The sequence below is a fragment of the Carcharodon carcharias genome, chromosome 2 (genome assembly GCF_017639515.1).
Source record: "Carcharodon carcharias isolate sCarCar2 chromosome 2, sCarCar2.pri, whole genome shotgun sequence".
Taxonomy (NCBI): Eukaryota; Metazoa; Chordata; class Chondrichthyes; order Lamniformes; family Lamnidae; genus Carcharodon; species Carcharodon carcharias.
Window position 1 is genome coordinate 152,996,959 of NC_054468.1, and position 14,732 is coordinate 153,011,690.

Genomic DNA, 14,732 nt, shown 5'->3' on the forward strand with positions numbered 1-14,732 from the left:
TGACTAAATTAGCTTAAGATATGAGCTAATCAAATCACCTTTGGAATACATGGACAATGTGTTTTTGAATTCCCCTGGCAGTTGGCGAAGGAAAGTTACATGACAAGGCAGCCTTTTGTATGTTTTGAACACATTTTCTCAGAATAGAGCTCAAGCAGGTTAGGGCCTCTGGAAGCTGTTTGGAGGGGCATTGCAAGAGGTGAGCAGAAGCTTAAAGCTCAGCTGGTTGAGATGAGGGCCCAGAAAAAAACAAAAGCCAGGTAATCCTTCTGAGCTCACTGTCTTCCTCTGCAACAAATGTGGCAGAGACTGCTGTGCCAGAGCAGGGTGCCCGAGCCACACCAGGAGAGGTTGAACACAATGTTGACCACCATGGTGCAACCATTGCCTTACGAGACAGAAGGCTGCCAAATTATTACAGTAATTGTGCGACCATGAGACAATGTTTTGACATTTTGAGGGATAATGTTTTTAGCTAAATGGGAGATATTTTATACAATAAGTTCAAATCTTCAGAAAGGGCCATAGATCCCAGGAGTGGGTCAGTTAGATATGTAAAACAAGCTTTATTAGTCAAATGGAGGACAACAGAAAAGACTGAATAGCTAAGGGGAAAATGTTTGAAATTTTAAAGATTATTATACACTTTTGCAAGCTAAAAGCTGGTCAACTCATAAACTGAAATTTTCAAACTGCACATGAAAAATCCCATCCAGGATGATTTGGCTGTAAGGATGGTTATGAACCCATACATGGATTCAGCTGTGGATTTGATAGTGACACCTGTTCCCGATTATGCTCGTAAGTGCTGTATTCAGATAGTTCATCAATCACTGTGCCGCCTTGTGAGCTATCCATGTCAGGAGCATGACAGATTTATGATTGGTAGTGTGTCAGCTTCATTTAATTTGAAAAACTGGATGTGGGTTATCATCTTTTGAATAATGTATGAACATTAAGGGTGTTTATTAAATCACATTTTGATTTTCTTTAGGTGTAGAATTCACAAAAAAGATCTCAATGATGGTTGCAATAAGTGGAGTCATGCAAGACACCAGCGTGCCAAACATCAGAGTTGATGCTCACAATCACACCCGGTCACTTCACTGTACAAATGTAAGCTTTCGCAACTATTATTTCGAACTGTGATGTATAGTACTTCCTGCTAAACCCACTAAGCACCACGTAATTTTCCGCCCTGCTCATATTTTCAAAAATGAGAATTATGCTGGGAACTGAATAGCTCTGTTAATTAATAGTGTCATTTCTTCTTTGGAATGGGGTTTGAATTCAGCCTTGGCCAATGGAATGAAGGTCTCTCTGGAAGGATCCACTTCCTTCAACCTGGTTGCTAATAATAAAAATACTTTTACTAGGGAATATTTTCACTTCACTGGTTCTGATGAAAGGTTATCAGCCTGAAGCATTAATTCTGATTCTCTCTCCGTAGATGCTGCCAGACCTGCTGAGTATTTCCAGCATTTTCTGTTTTTTTAAAATTTCCGGCATCCGTAGTATTTTGGTTTAGCATTCTCACATTGTTGGGACCGGAAGGAGCAAAGGTAACTTTACTGTAAATTCATTGGCATCTTACACTGCTCGAGGTGCCTGATGCAGGTACTGGGTGTAGCCCTGTCAGAAATTGGCTCACAGCTATTAAGAGAGGGCCAACACTGGTGAGACATCCCCGATTTTAAATCTTTAACCTTGCCTTCAAATCCTTTCATTAATTTGCTCCATCCCATGACTGCAGTCCTCTCGCATTATAATAAACGTGTCACTGCCCTATCCTTTGGAACTCTTAAGTTTAAAAATAACTTAATGATTCATTTTTAAGGAAGAATAGTATTGCTGAGTGCTTTTTGACTGGGCCTCTTATTTCACTGACCTCAACACTGTAAAATAAAACAATCATGACAGACTTTGGCAGATGAACCTTGGAAAACAGTCCTGATAGAGGAAAAATACCTACTGCTTCTCATCCCCAATTGCAAATACCACACAAGATCAAGGGCAAATTTGAACATAATTTTAGAAAACTCATATTAGTAAAAGTAACCAATAAGCTGTCTAAAATCCCAATTGATTGTTTAATGTCTTTTAGGGAAACAAACATGCTTTCCTTATCCTGAATGGCCTAAATACGACTCCAATCCCACACCAGTGTGATTGATTCTTAATTGTTCTCTGAATTGGGGTAGTAAGAGACTTGGCTGTGTGAAACAGCCATTAGCAGTTCAACAAGGTGGCCCACCACAAGCGAAGAGTATTAAATACTAACCTTGCCAGTGATGCCCATATCTTGATAGATAATTAAAAAAAAATAAAACTCAGTTGTATGCAACTCTTGGTCCCCAAATATAAATTGAATCTCGTTAAACCCTGGTACGTTGTGACTGTTGTACAAATCACTAAAGTTGGCGATGCAAGTTAATAAGGCCATTTAAAAAAAAAAAGCACTGGGGTTCATTTCTGGAGGATTAGAATTGAAAAGCAAAGATGTTGTGTTAAATTTGCATAGAACTTTGGAGTACTAGACAGAGTTCTGGTCTCCATGTTCTGGTCCCAGATGGTTGAAGATGCAAGAAAGATTTATAAGGATGATACCAGAACTGAGAGGTTATATCTTTTAGAAAATTCTGAACAGGCTGGAGCTCTTTTCTCTAGAAAAGAGAAGTCTTTGAGATTATGAAAGAGTTTGAAAGAGTAGATGTACTGAAGATAATTCCATCAGTGCCAATTTATGGACACATCTGGGCTGTTTCCACTTGTTAGGAGACCAAAATGAGGGGAAATAAATAATGGGACTCTAATAAATTCAGTAGGAAATTTAAGAGGAACTTCTTCACCTAGAGAGTGGTGTGAGTGTGGAGCCGGTTATCAAAAGGAGTAATTGAGGCAAATATTACAGATGCATTTAAGGGAAAGCTAGGTCGGCACATTAAGGAGAAAGGAATAGAATGTTTTGCTGATAGGGTTAGATGAAGAGGGATGGGAGAAGGCTGTGGTGGAACATATCCAGTTAGGCCAGTTGACCTGTTTTCCTGCTGTACATTCTATGTAACAAATAAAATTAAGTGTGTGGCTCTATTGTAACATGGGCAGTTTCCAGTGGGGACTATTTGTTTGGAAAAGTAAATGGTGACTTGTTTATTAATATGCATTAAAAACTAGATGGCACAGTGAGTGAGGCACTGCATTTCACCTCTGGGACAAGGGTACAAACCAGCAAGGATTGTTGGAATCTCGATTTTGGAAATCTCTATAGCATGGAAACAGAAAAATGTGCCTCTAATTTTGAGGCCACAGGATGGTTTGTGTATAAAAATGTCGACTGTTGCATTAAGGGGTGCTTTTCTGAGATTGGACCTCAGGCATTTCGCAATGCTGTCAAGATATGGGAAGTTCAGGAGAACAATTAAATAGAATCACAGAATTGTTACAACACAGAAGGGGCCAATTCATGACTGTGCCAGCTCTCTGTAGGAGCGATTTAACCAAGTGCCATTTTCTCCCCATAGCCCTGCATGTTCTTCACTTTCAAGTAACAATACAATTCCTTCCTTGAATGCCTCAACTGAACCTGCTTCCACCACCCTCTTGGGTAGTGCATTCCAAATCCTAACCACTTGCTGCGTGTAAAAGTTTTTCCTTGTCGCCTGTGCTCCTTTTGCAAATTATTGTAAACCTGTGCCCCCTCATTCTTGATTCCTTCACCAATGGGAACAGTTTTTCCCTATCTACTCTGCTCATGATTTTGAATATATCTATCACACCTCCACACAACCTTCTATCCTCCAAGGAAAACAGTTGCAACTTCTAGCTATGTAACTGAATTTCCTCATCCCTGGAACGATTGTTGTGAATCTTTCTTGCACTCTTTCTAATGCCTTCACATCTTTCCTAAAGTGTGGCACCCAGAGCTGGATGCAATACTCCAGTTGAGGCCGAATCGGTGTTTTATACAAGTTGAACAAAACTTCCTTGCTTTTATACTCTACGCCCCAATTAATAAAGCCTAGGATGCTGTATTAACTGCTCTATCAGCCTGTCCTGCTACCTTCAATAATTTAAGCACATATACACCCAGGTCCCTCTGCTTGTGCACCCCTTTTGAATTGTACCCTTTATTTTATATAGTCTCTCTGCATCCTTCCTACCAAAATGAATCAATTACTTCACACTTCTAAACCAAACCCTGATAATCCTGCTCTAAATGGGCTTTTATGGTAGTCAATTGGATAACGCCATCATGTGGAAATAGTCAGTTACCACATCAATAAGTGGCAGGCTGACCAATTTGTAGCCACCACTTGCCAACCAAAAAGATTTCCCTCTGGAGATGAACATATGTACATATTAGCAATTCTTCATTAGCATTGAGAGTTCTCTGTAATGCATTGCTTGCCTAAGAGCTAATTTAAATGTAATGTGGTCTTCTTTATTCCTTCATGAGACGTGGGCATCGCTGGTAAGATCAGAATTTGTTGTCCATCCCTAATTGCCCTTGAATTGAGAGGCTTCAGAGGCAGTTAAGAATTAAACATATTGCTGTGGGTTTGGAGTTACATGTAGGCTAGACCAGGTAAGATTTCCATCCTTAAAGGACATTTGTGAATCAGATGGGTTAGAAACATAGAAAATAGTCATAGGAGAAGGTCATTCAGCCCTTTGAGCCTGCTCCGCCATTTAATATGATCATGGCTGATCCTCTATCTCAACACCACACTCCCGTTCTCTCCCAATACCCCTTGACACCTTTAGAGTCTAGAAATCTATCTATTCCCTTCAGTGACTTGGCCTCCACAGCTTTCGTGGTAGAGAATTCCATGGGTTCACCACCCTCTGAGTAAAGAAGTTTCTCTTCATCAGTCCTAAATGGCCTGCCCCATATCCTGAGACTGTGACCCCTTGGTCTAGAACCCTTTGCCGGAGGAAATGTCATCCCTGGATCCAGTCTCTTCAGCCCTGTCAGAATTTTAATTGTTTCAATGAGATCCCCCCTCATTCTTCTCAACTCCAGTGAATACAGGCCTAGCCGGCCCAATCTCCTCCTACAACAGTCCTGCCATCCGAGAAATCAGTCTGGTGAACCTTCGCTGCACTCCCTCTATATTCTTTCTTGGGTAGAGTGCACCTTCAGTTTTAGAAAATGCACCTTAACTGAATAAGATACTCCAATCCTTGTTATGTTTTGCCACCTTTAATCAGGATCTTATCCAGTACTGAAGCAGAAATAGAGGAACATGTTACTAGGAAACTTTCCCTCGTGGAGCTCTACAAAGCATTGTAGTAAAAGAGGGCTTAAATGAAGTCATTCACATTTTGATGAGGTGAAGCTGGCCAACCTAGTTCATTCTGGTGTGAGGTTTGGCCTGCATTGGAAAAATTACAGTTGCTTCTAATTTATAGCTTCCTTAGCTTTGACAATGATGAAGCATAGTTCCTTGTCTTTGAGGAGGAAGAGATCATCACTGGATTTATTCTGGATAAGGGTAAGTTCCTGAGTGTGAGGAGCTCATTCATAAAGAGGTTGAGCAGTGAAATGTTTTTCTTGATGTGAATAGTGATAATGTAAGGAAAAATATTAGTTGTGAGAAGAGAGGAGGAAAATATTTTTAAAACTTTATAGTCATTTATAGAATAGGGGTGCAATCAATACAGGATACTCTTTTTGCAGGTGACTTATTGAAATAGAAAATTTTTAAAAAGCAGAAAAAAGCATGAATCCTCCAAGATCAAGACCTTTGCCTCCACTTAACTTGTGCTCTAGAATGTCAAGTTCTTCTGAGTGTGACATCAAGGAGCCCTAGCAAAACTGAACTCAGTAGGAATTGTGGGAATCTCTCCATTGCTTGGATTCATACTTAGGACAAAGAAAGATGATTGTGATTGTTGGAGGTCAATCATCTCAGTCCCAGGACAAGGCTGTAGGAGTTCCTCAGGGTAATGCCCCAGGTCCAACCATCTTCAGCTGCTTCATCAATGACCTTCCTTCCATCATAAGGTCAGAAATGGAGAAGTTCGCTGATGGTTGCAGTGTTCACAACTCCTCAAGATACTGAAGCAATCAGTATGCAGACCTGCATTTGGCAGGACCTGGACAACTTTGAGATTTGGACTTATCAGTGGTAAGTAATGGTCGCATCTCACAAGGGCAGGGGCTATCTCCAATACTGGAGAATTAAAACACCTCTCCTTGATGTTGAACAGCCTTACCATTGTTGAATCCCCAGCATCAACACACTAAGGATCAACATTGACTAGAAACTTAGCTGGACCAATCATAGAAATGAGGTGGTTGCAAGAGCTGGTCAGAGGTTGGGAATTTTCCAGTGAGCAACTCATCTCCAGACTCCCCAAAGCCTCAAAGTAGAAGTCAGGACAGTGACAGAATACTCTCTACTTGCCTGGATGAGTACAACTGCAACAACACAATTTAGGACAGAACAGGCTGTGTGATTAACACCATCTTAAATATTCACTCCAGGGCTCCTTTAAAAGCACCTTTCAAATCTGCAACCTCTACCACCTAGAAGAACAAGGGTAGCTGGTGCATAGGAACATGCCATCTTGACTTGGAACTGTATTTCCACTCCTTCACTGTTGCTGGGCCAAAATTCTGGAACTCCCTCCAGTTTGGGTGTATCTATCCCAAAAGGACTGTAGTAGTTCAAGAACGCGACTTGCCACCAACTTCTTAAGGGCATTTGGGGATGGCCAATAAACAGTGGCCTAGCCAGCAACCCTCATAACCCATGAACGAATTAAAAAATCCTCCATTTCAAGAGGATGATGTATAATGTCTAGAAATTGAACAGTGTCAGGGAAAACATGTTTTTAATCTTTCACTGAATAAAATTTCATATCAGTTCTGTGATTTTTATTGTACTTGGCTTGATTCCCAAGGTATTTTGTCTAGGATTATCTGCCAATTTTGATTATCCACTTTTTGGTATAATTGATATTCCAGTAGAATTGCACACAATTTGTTCACCAATCTTCTGGGTTCATACTTTCTGTCTTTGACAATCATAGAGGAATCTCACTCCTCTCCATCGCCTGTGAAATTTTTCTGAACTGTTTCATGCAACAACACAACCAGGATCTGCTGCCAGAGAGTCAGTGCAGTTTTGAAAAAGATCAAGAACCACTGATATGGTGTTTGCGGTTAGACTGCTGAAGGAGAAATGCCAAGGGTAGAATATGGATCTGTACACCACATTTGTTGATCAGACCAGGCCTTTTTTGCAGTCAGCTGAGAGAGCCTTTGGAAGATAACAGAGAAATTCGGCTGCCCTGAGAAATTCATCAGTGGTTTGATGGACCCATGACAATGTCCTGGATAATGGTGAGTCTTCTGACCTAGTTGCAGTCACTAATGGAGTTAAACAGGGCTGCATACTAGTGCCAGCCTTCTTCAGCATGTTTTTTCTCTGCCATGGTCTACAATGCTTTCCATGATGGTGATCTTGTGCAGGCATGATGGGCCAAGTGGCCTCTTTTCTGTGCCATCAACTTTCTATGATTCTATGATACTGGCATCAAAATCAAATATTGCATGGATGGGAAGCTGTTCAATCTGAAGTGAGTTCAGACAAAGACCCAAGGTTTCCAAGGATGTACTTCACAATTTCCTGTTTGTCGATCACTGTGCGCTGGCTGCCAGTTCAGAGCTGGACATGCAGTGTAGCATGGGCTTGTTCTCCAATGGTTGTGACAACTTTGGCCTTATGATCAGCCGGAAGAAAACTGAAGTAATGTATTGCTCCAGGAAAGCCCCACCTTGAGCCCTAGTTTTCAGTCCATGACCAGAACCTGTCAGCAGTGGATAAGTTCACTAATCTCGGCAACACACACTCTCGAGCTGCCTATATTGATGACAAGACACATGCCAAAATTGCCAAAGCAAGTGAAGCCTTTGGCAGATTTTGAACATCAGTTTAGGAACAAAGCAGAGTAAGTCGGCCTGAAAGTCTGCAGAGCCCATTTTGCTCTACGCATACAAATCTTGGATTGTGTACCAGCATCATGCCAAGATTCTCAATCACTTGCACTTGAGCTGCCTTCGGGAGCGTCTGAAGATTAGGTGGTAGGACAAAAAAAAACCCGACACTGAGGTGTTCAACCGAGCTGGCATGACAAGCATCCACATCATATTGAGACAGTCACAACTGAGTTTGGTTGGTCAAGTAGCCCAAATGCCTGTCACTCATTTGCCAAAGCAAATCTTCCTTGAAGAGCTCATGGTGATCAAAGGAAGTGCTATAAGGACACTCTAATGGTTTAACTTAGAAGTTTTGATATTGACTCCCGAGTCCTGGGAGAAACTCCCCCATTCCAGAAGCAGAGAGAAAAAGCGTGGAGAGGAAATCCAATCCAGCAACTTGTCCAAAACTCAATTGTTTGCGTTGTCCTATTTGCAGAGAACCTTCCAGACACAGATCGGCCTTAACAGCCACCTTCATACCCACCAGAATCCTACCAACACTCCAGATGAAGAATGTGGTCATCTTCGTCTCAAAGGATGAACAAGCAAATGTTCACACTACAATATTTCAATAGTGCCAATCCGAATTTCAGTTGCTGTGCTCTAAGCAGAGTTCAAGAGTATCATAAACCAAGGCAAAAAGGGGCAGTTCTATTCGGCATACAATGTAAATGGTTTGATAAACAAAAGAAGTCTCATCATAGATAAAAACAAAAAACTGCGGATGCTGGAAATCAAAAACAAAAACAGAATTACCTGGAAAAACTCGGCAGGTCTGGCAGCATCGGCGGAAAAGAAAAGAGTTGACGTTTCGAGTCCTCATGACCCTTCATGAGGACTCAAAACGTCAACTCTTTTCTTCTCTGCCGATGCTGCCAGACCTGCTGAGTTTTTCCAGCTAATTCTGTTTTTGTTTTGAAGTCTCATCATACCTCCCTTGTCTGTTTGCAGCTGTCATAGCACCTTTAATCTCTGGTAGCACCTCACCCCAAATCATTCAGAAGCTAAGCCCCCTCTTCGGAAACAGCTGGTGCAATGTGAGCTGTGCTGGGACTTTTTCTGTTCCTGATCTTCTAATCTCAAATTTAATTGTTCTTTTCATGCTGAATGACCTCTAATACTGCTTCAATTGAATCTCAGTTCCCACATTATCCAATTCAATCTAAAAACATACAACCTGAATTATCACTTCTGCACTTACTTAATTGTATAAGGTTTAGGCTTTGAAACCAAATGATTTTAATCCAGAAATTCTTCTTTTTGCTCTCCTTTTGGTATCAATGCCCTTCTGCAGAAAGGGTAGTTGAAGTGATGCTTGCATTGTAGCGATACAGATTTATGAACCTGACCAGTATGTCAAATAGTGTCACTATTCTGCATATTAATCAAAGTTGCTGTTAATTTAATCATTGCACACAGTATTAAACAATTTTATACAAGCAAATCAATAGATGCGTACAAGACTTAAACCGAGGATAACGCTAACAAGGCAGAAGAATTATCAACTTCCTCATAGCTCATGAATTTGTTTCTTGTTCCTGGACATTCCCCATAAAGTTTCTTTTGGCTTCTCCAATTACAGGTAAAGAACCTGTAATGATGTTCCCTTTTTTTTTTTGTCAGTTGGTTTGTGAATTATAAGTGCTTACATTTTGGCCATTCCACTGAATTCATTAAATTGGCTGGGCCACTGAAATCCGAATGAACTCAAATGTATCCTTTCCACTATGTAAAAGTTTCTGTAGCCTTTTGTTGAAGTGAAACCATTGTTGTTGGCATACCCCCATCTATGAGAGATGATGGACATGCAGCAAACAATCCATTTAGGTGGTGTGTCTTCATTTGGTCCGCCTTTGTTGATGGCTGTGAAGCTCAATCCTTGAGAGGCAGCTTCTGCCACAAGTGCTGCACATGAATCTGCCAAATGCTGTTGTGGGTGGTTGTTATTAGCACTGGCATCTTTGCCAAATTGCTGTAGCTAATGCCTGCTGTGGTAATGTATGCCAGCCCACTGGAGGTGTCACTATTTCCCTCTTGCCAGCTAGTGATTCCCAGTGCAATAGTCTGTTGAGGAACATTTCCTTGAAGCAGAGCCTTGAGCACCCCACTGGTTGTCTGGCTCCGGCTACCTCACCATGCAGAAGGTCCTTGCGTATGCAACTGGCTTCCATCCTGTGGATGTGCCTGATCCACCGATACTGCCTCTGTTTGATTAATGCCAACACACTTGGGAGCTCTGCCTTTGAGAGGACTGCCGCATTTGCAATTTTGTCTTGCCAAGGTATACCCATAATGTGCTGCAGACAGCAAAAATGGAAATTATTGTGTTTTTTTCCCTGGTAGCTGTATGTTGCCTATGTTTCACAGCCATACAACAAGATCCTGAGAACACAGCCATCAGCTTGGTCAACTTGACATTATCCCATATGGTTTCGCGAGTTAACCAAAGGTAGAAGCTATTTTCCCTATGTGTGTATTGAGCCCTGCATCAAGGGACAGATTGCCTGTCATGGTGAACCCAAGGTTTACAAGTCACTTCCAGTAGGGTATTATTTAGTGTGATTAGGGGCAGAGATGCAACACCTTGTCACAGAATCTCAGTGCAGAAGAGGCCCTTCGAGTCTGCACCAACACGTGAGAAACACTTGACCTATCTACCTAATCCCATTTACCAGCACTTGGTCCATAGCCTTGAACGTTATGACATGCCAAGTGCTCAACCAGGTACTTTTTAAAGGGTGTGAGGCAACTCGCCTCTACCACCGTCCCCACTGTCTGGGTAAAAAGGTTTTTCCTCACATACTCCTTAAACCTCCTGCCCCTCACCTTGAACTTATGTCCCCTTGTGACTGACCCTTCAACTAAGGGGAACAGCTGCTCCCTATCCACCCTGTCCATGCCCCTCATAATCTTGTACACCTTGATCAGGTTGCCTCTCAGTCTTCTCTGCTCCAGCGAAAACAATGCAACTTTATCCAGCCTCTCTTCGTAACTTAAATGTTTCATCCCAGGCAACATCCTGGTGAATCTCCTCTGCACCCCCTCCAGTGCAATCACATCCTCCCTATAATGTGGCAACCAGAACTGCACACACAACTCTAGCTGTGGCCTCACCAAGGTTCTATACAACTCCAACGTGACCTTCCTACTTTTGTAATCTATGCCTCAATTGATAAAGGCAAGTGTCCCATATGCCTTTTTCACCACCCCACTAACATGCCCCTCCGCCTTCAGAGATCTATGGACACATATGCCAAGGTCCCTTTGTTCCTCAGAACTTCCATTCATTGAATACTTCCGTGTCAAATTACTCCTTCCAAAGTGTATCACCTCACACTTTTCAAAGTTAAATTCTATCTGTCACTTATCTGTCCATTTGACCATCCCTTCTATATCTTTCTGTAGCCCAAGACACTCGACCTTACTGTTAACCACCCGGCCAATCTTTGTGTCATCCGCAAACTTACTAATCCTATCCCGCACATAGTCATCTATGTCATTTATATAAATGACGAATAATAGGGGACCCAGCACAGATCCCTGTGGTATGCCACTGGACATGGGCTTCCAATCACTAAAGCAGCCTTTTGTTTTCACCCTCTGTCTCCTACAACTAAGCCAATTTTGAATCCACCTTATCAATTTACCCTGTATCCCATGTGCATTTGCCTTCTTTATAAATCTCCCATGTGGTACCTGGTCAAAGGCTTTGTTGAATCCCATATAAACTACATCAACTGCACTAGCCTCATCTAGACACCTGGTCACCTCCTCAAAAAAACTCAATCGAATTTGTTTGGCATGACCTCCCTTTGACAAAGCCATGCTGACTATCCCTGATCAAACCTTGCCTCTCCAAGTGGAGATAGATTCTCTCCTTCAGAATTTTCTCCAATAGTTTCCCTACCACTGACGTGAGACTCACTGGTCTGTAGTTCCTTGGTTTATCTCTACAACCCTCCTTAAATAGCGGAACCACATTAGCTGTTCTCCAGTCCTCTGGCACCTGCCCCGTGGTCAGAGAGGAATTAAAAATTTGGATCAGAGCCCCTACAGTCTCCTCTCTTGCCTCCCTCAGCAGTCTGGGACACATATCATCCGGACCTGGAGATTTATCCACTTTTAAGCCTGCCAACACCTCCAATACCTTATCACTCCCTATATCAATTTGCTCAAGAACCTCACAGTCCCTCTCTCTGCGTTCTATACCTTCATCCTCATTCTCTTGCGTGAAGATGGATGTGAAGTAGCACACTGCTGACTTGTTCCTTACAGATGGTGGGCAGGATTTGGGGAGTCAGGAAGTGAGTTACTCGTCACAGGATTCATAGCTTCTGACCTGCCCTGGTAGCCACAGTACTTATAGGGCTAGTCCAGTTCAGTTTCTGGTCAATGGTAATCTCCAGGATGTTGATGGTGGGCGATTCAGTGATGGTAATGCCATTGAATGTCAAGGGGCGATGGTTAGATTCTCTCTTGTTGGAGATGATCATTGCCCAGCACTTGTGTGGCGTGAATGTTACTTTTCAGCTCAAGCCTGGATATTGTCCAGGTGTTGCTGCATTTGGACATGGATTGCTTCAGTATTTGAGGTGTCGCAAATGATGCTGAACATTGTGCAATCATCAGCGAACATCCCCACTTCTGACCTTATGGTGGAAGGAAGGTCATTGATGAAGCAGCAGAAGATGGTTGGGCCGAGGACACTACCCTGAGGAACTGCTGCAGTGGTGTCCTTGAGCTGAGATGACTGATCTCCAATGACCACAACTATCTTCCTTTATGTTAGGTATGACTCCAACTATTGGAGGGTTTTCCCTGATTCCCATTGATTCCAGTTTTGTTAGGGTTCCTTGATACCACACTCAGTCAAATGTGGCCTTGATGTCAAGGGCAGTCACTCTCACCTCACCTCGGGAGTTCAGCCCTTTTGTTCATGTTTGAACCAAGGCTGTAATGAGGTCAGGAGCTGAGTGGCCCTGGCAAAACCCAAACTGGGCGTCAGTAAGCAGATTATTGCTAAGCAAGTGTCGCTTGATAGCAATATTGATGACCCCTTCCATTACTTTCTGATGATCAAGAGTAGACTGATGGAGCAGTAATTGGATGGATTGCATTTGTCCTACTTTTTGTGTACAGGACGTACCTGGGCAATTTTCCACATAGCCAGGTAGATGCCAGTGTTGTAGCTATACTGGAAAAGTTTGGCTAGTTGGGTGGCTAGTTCTAGAGCACAGATCTTCAGTACTATTGCAGGAATATTGTCAGGGCCCATAGCCTTTGCACTAACCAGTGTCTTCAGCTGATTCTTTATATCACGTGGAGTGAATTGAAATGGCTGAAGATCGTGATGCTGGGGAGCTGCAGAGGAGGCCGAGATATATCATCTCGGTACTTCTGGCTGAAGGTTGTAGCAGATGCTTCAGCCTTATCTTTTGCACTGATGTGCTGGGCTCCGCCATCATTGAGAATGGTGATGTTTGTGGAGCCTCCTCCTCCAGTGAGTTGTTTAATTGTCCCCCACCATTCATGACTGGATGTGGCAGGACTGCAGAACTTAGATCTGATCAGTTGGTTGTGGGATTCTTGGCTCTGTCTATCACTCGCTGTTTGGCATGCAAGTCGTCCTGTGTTCCAGTTTCAACAGGTGGACACCTCATTTTTTGGTATGCCTGGTGTTGCTCATGACATGCCCTCCTGCACTCTTCATTGAACCAGGTTTAACCCCCTGGTTTGATGGTAATGGTGGAGTTGGGGATATGCTGGGCCATGAGGTTACAGATTGTATTTGAGTACAATTCTGCTGCTGCTGATGGCCCACAGCACTTCATGGATGCCCAGACTTGAGTTACTAGATCTGTTCAAGATCTATCTCATTTAGCACAGTGGTAGTGCCACACAAGATTGAGGGTATCCTCAATGTGAAGACAGGACTTTGCCTCCTCAAGGACTGTGTGGTGGTCACTCCTACCGATACTGTCATGGATAGATGCATCTGTGGCAGGTAGGTTGGTGAGGATGAGATCAAATATGTTTTTCCCTCTTGTTAGTTCCCTCACCACCTGCCGCAGACCCAGCCTAGCAGCTATGCCCTTCAGGACTTGGCCAGCTCGGTCAGTGCTACCACTACTGACTAATGTTAGTAAGGAGGACCTTTCAGGGTTGATAGGACAGGATGTGCCGTTGTCATTTCTGGTGCTTGGGTCAATGCTGGGTGGTCCATCTGGTTTCATTCCTTTTAGACTTTGTTGTGGTTTGTTACAACTGAGTGGCTTGCAGAGGGCATTTAAGAGTTAATCATATTGCTGACTCTTAAATAGTAAGTAGGAACTAAGGCAGAGTATGTCAAATTAGGGTCAAAGACAGTATTATATGCTTACAGGCGCAGGAAAAATCCAGACTATTTGATGAGTAATTTGTATTATATTTACTAAGGAAGAGGATGCTGATAATATATTGGTAGAAGCAGTGATAGTGGAGTTAATGGATAAAGTGAAAATTAATAGGATGTATTGGAGAGGCTAACTAGAGTGGATGAATCACCTCATCCAGATGCCTTGTATCCCAGGTGCAGTCCCACTCCATCAAAAGTGGAATCAGAGAGATCATCTGGTGTTTCGGTGGCTGGCTCATGCGGCACAAACTGCATGCCATCTTTTTGTTTGGGCACTGCCTCTTTATATTGAATGCTGCCCAGGCGTTTGAGCTCTTTGGATGTCCTTGCTGTTTGACACACACCAGC

The 14,732-nt window shown here is 42.7% G+C and overlaps 1 protein-coding gene across 6 annotated transcripts in view; it reads left to right on the plus strand.

Annotated features, from left to right (window-relative positions):
* tmem181 (transmembrane protein 181) overlaps positions 1-14,732 on the plus strand; it is a 118,293-nt gene that overhangs the window by 53,921 nt on the left and 49,640 nt on the right. For all 6 annotated transcript variants that reach the window (XM_041177375.1, XM_041177392.1, XM_041177383.1 and 3 more), the window contains one exon: positions 995-1,116. In XM_041177375.1, the coding sequence (XP_041033309.1) occupies positions 995-1,116 (122 nt within the window). The remainder of the gene's footprint in view (positions 1-994; positions 1,117-14,732) is intronic.